This window comes from Hippocampus comes, unplaced genomic scaffold, assembly GCF_001891065.2.
Source record: "Hippocampus comes isolate QL1 unplaced genomic scaffold, H_comes_QL1_v1.1 scaffold159, whole genome shotgun sequence".
Taxonomy (NCBI): domain Eukaryota; kingdom Metazoa; phylum Chordata; class Actinopteri; order Syngnathiformes; family Syngnathidae; genus Hippocampus; species Hippocampus comes.
Genome location: NW_017805742.1, coordinates 1,601,980 through 1,604,821, shown reverse-complemented (window position 1 = coordinate 1,604,821; position 2,842 = coordinate 1,601,980). Strand labels below are relative to the sequence as shown.

At 51.6% G+C, this 2,842-nt stretch overlaps 1 protein-coding gene across 2 annotated transcripts in view; it reads right to left on the bottom strand.

Annotated features, from left to right (window-relative positions):
• Window positions 1-520: 520 nt before the first annotated feature.
• The window catches only part of cnpy1 (canopy FGF signaling regulator 1), a 30,225-nt gene continuing 27,903 nt past the window's right edge, over window positions 521-2,842 (bottom strand). For both annotated transcript variants that reach the window (XM_019883810.1, XM_019883811.1), the window contains exons 4-6: window positions 1,921-2,136; window positions 1,292-1,388; window positions 521-672 (exon numbers count right to left, since the gene is read on the bottom strand). In XM_019883810.1, coding sequence (XP_019739369.1) covers window positions 632-672; window positions 1,292-1,388; window positions 1,921-2,136 — 354 coding nt within the window. In that variant the 3' untranslated portion in view covers window positions 521-631. The remainder of the gene's footprint in view (window positions 673-1,291; window positions 1,389-1,920; window positions 2,137-2,842) is intronic.

Sequence of the window (2,842 nt, the reverse complement as noted above, 5' to 3'; positions counted from 1 at the left end):
AGCGGAAGGTTCGTCTGGCTGAAATAAGCAGAGCGTCCGTGAAAAAGATGTTGTTTGGACGGCAGCGTATCCTTCGCCAAACGCCGGATGCATCTTTCAGCACGAATGCCGCCTTCACTGGTGTGTGAGTTAGTCATGCCATGGGCGCTGACCCTTTTGGACCCAAGATCTCCGGCGATCGACCCGTTACCGCGCGCGCGTGCATGCGAGGCCCCGAAAATGAATGAAACAGAATCAGAACAATCAAGAATTTGTTGAAAAGGAAACGTCCGCTTACCTTTGCTGAGAGCCGACGCGGAGGCACGGAAGGCACTTTGGCGGCGTCTTAACAACGGGGGCTCACGTGTAGCCTTTGAAAAAAAGCTTCTCCCGGCCCTCCACGTTCCCGTTCTCTGCCAGTGCCATCGGCAAAGCGCCGATGAAATGAAGAATGAACATTTTAAAAAACCCCAAAAGACATATCGATGGCGCGCCGTCATTGCCTGCGTGCGAGCGAGAGCATCAATTCGAAGCCTCAGACCAATAGTGACAAAATATTTATTTCTTTCTTTTCAGAAGTTCCTGACCAAAAAAGGTCTCATTTCATTGAAAACAATGTTGGTCACCTAAAATATATCCGTCTCTGGGAAAACTACAACTCATCATTTCTGTCACTGGTGTCGTTACAGTAGTCTGAAACAAAAGGCAGAACAACAAAAATCAACGTTTGCCAGCAAGATGACGAGACACCCATTGGATCTTATTCCATTTCTTGAATTAGGAATTAAAGCAGCGGTTCTCCACCTTTTATCAATGATGTCACCGCCGCGAAATACTTTGCTCCGCAAAGTAGCCTTTAGACTGTGGGTGTCAAACTCAAGGCCCAGGGGCCAAATCCGGCCCGCCTCAGCATTTTATGTGGCCCGCAAAAGCAAATCACGTGTGTCAACTTGCTAAAATCTCGACCGAAATCTCAAATTGTCACGTGTAATAAGCAACACGGAGATTTTGTGGGGGGCCTTCACCTCGCGCGTCCCCATCGGAGAACTGGATCTGAGTTCACGTGAGCAACGGAGCACCTCTCGAGAGGGAAACGATAGACGGGACTTCAAGCGCTTTCAAACAATTCCTGAAAAATGCTCAAGTCGATTGCCGCGCATGGCGAGGAATGACTTGACCCTCCCGCTTCCGTTCGGATGGACGCGGCCGACTATTTGCCCGTCCATCGATGCGCGTGTGGCGTGAAAAGCACATAAGCGCTTGAAGTCAACGGCGACGGGGCGTCCCGAGGGTCCCGAAGGAGTCGCGCTACCTGAGACAACGTTGCACAACTGCCTCTGCGGATCCTCGCTGCTCTGGCTGAAAAGAGTGATGATGTCATCCTCGAGATCCTCCACGATGATTTCACACTGGGCGAGAAAAAATAAAAACATGAGAGGAAAAGAGAGGAGAGGAAACTTGGCCCGGAGGTGTAGCGAGAGAGCAGTTTCGTCGCGCGCGCAGGCAGCATTGTCATGTTTTGCTCGGTTTTTCGACACAATTAGTACGACAACCGCGATTCCCATGACAGAGGATGGAGGCGATGCTACGGCGATCGCGATATTGCCTTGAAGAAGAGACCTTCCGTCTCCATCGCTGCACATCTCGGAGCGGAAAGTGATCGGGTCGACGCGGAGGCGCCGGGTGATCGGCACAGTTACTGAACAGATTTGATTGATTGATTTCAAATGAATCCGCCTACGTTATTTGAGGGAGAGCCTTTTTTTTTTCGTTGAATTGAATTGTCCAAATGCATCATTGGAAAACAAGAAATGCTTTTCGACGAAATCCTAATCATAAACGATACTACTCCGTCAACCGCGTTTCCAAACCTTAACTTGGTGGGACATAAATCCCCCCCCCCCAAAAAAAAAAAGCTTGAAAAGAGGCTTTTGCACTCACTGCGAATTTCAAGGCGTCGGGAGCTTGGGGTCCAGTGAACTGAAAGTTCTTCAGGTCGGGGAAGTCCCCGATGGAGCCGCCGCCGCTCCGTGGTGCAAACCTCAGGTATTGCTTGCGCTGGGTGGCGGGGTCCACGTGGAGAGCATAGTCGCTCATGGAATTGCAAACCCCATCCAAGAGCTCGCTGAGGTGAGTCTCGGAGCGAGCCAGAGGTACCTGGGACCCACAAAAAAAGAAAATCCGATGGTGTTACCACGCTTCCGTTAGCTTGTCATGGCATTCGTCACATCATTTCCTTTGTGAGGAAACTCGAGCAAGCAAAGCGGTTCATATAAAATGGAGACATTTTCTCCATTTGACACAACACTGAGCAAAATAGGCTCAATATTGGCCAACGTCCGGCGTCGCGCTGTCGATAACTGCAAAACAGAAATGACTGAAGAGAGGAAAAAAAAAACCTCTTTGGAAGCTCGGGTCAGCTCGCTGCGCTGCGGCCAAAGACTCGGCGGGTCAGCAGTTGCGACCTCCGATTTCCGCCTTGTTTTCTTCTGGCTCCCTCACCGACGTCACCCTCCAACTCTGACTTTTAACCCGCGCCAATAGCTCGCCGCCGCCGGATCCGGAGCCCGCGCTCTTTTTCCTGCGCCCCCCTCCGAAGACAAAAGAGAGAGCGGTCATGTCTAGACGGGTCAAGCCAGGTGCGGCGCCCCGACCGGCCCCGGGAGGACGCCCCCTCTATCTCGGGATCTGGGGCCGAGGCGCTCTTGCAGGCGGAGGAAAGTGACTCGAGTTCGGCGGGGAAGATCCCAGCGGCTAAGGCGACATTGAAAGACATGGATGCCAGCCCTTTGTCATCTCAGAACGGATTGTTTCCTTCGGGGCCATTCGCAGTTCATATCTTCGATTCCTTTTTTTTTCATTT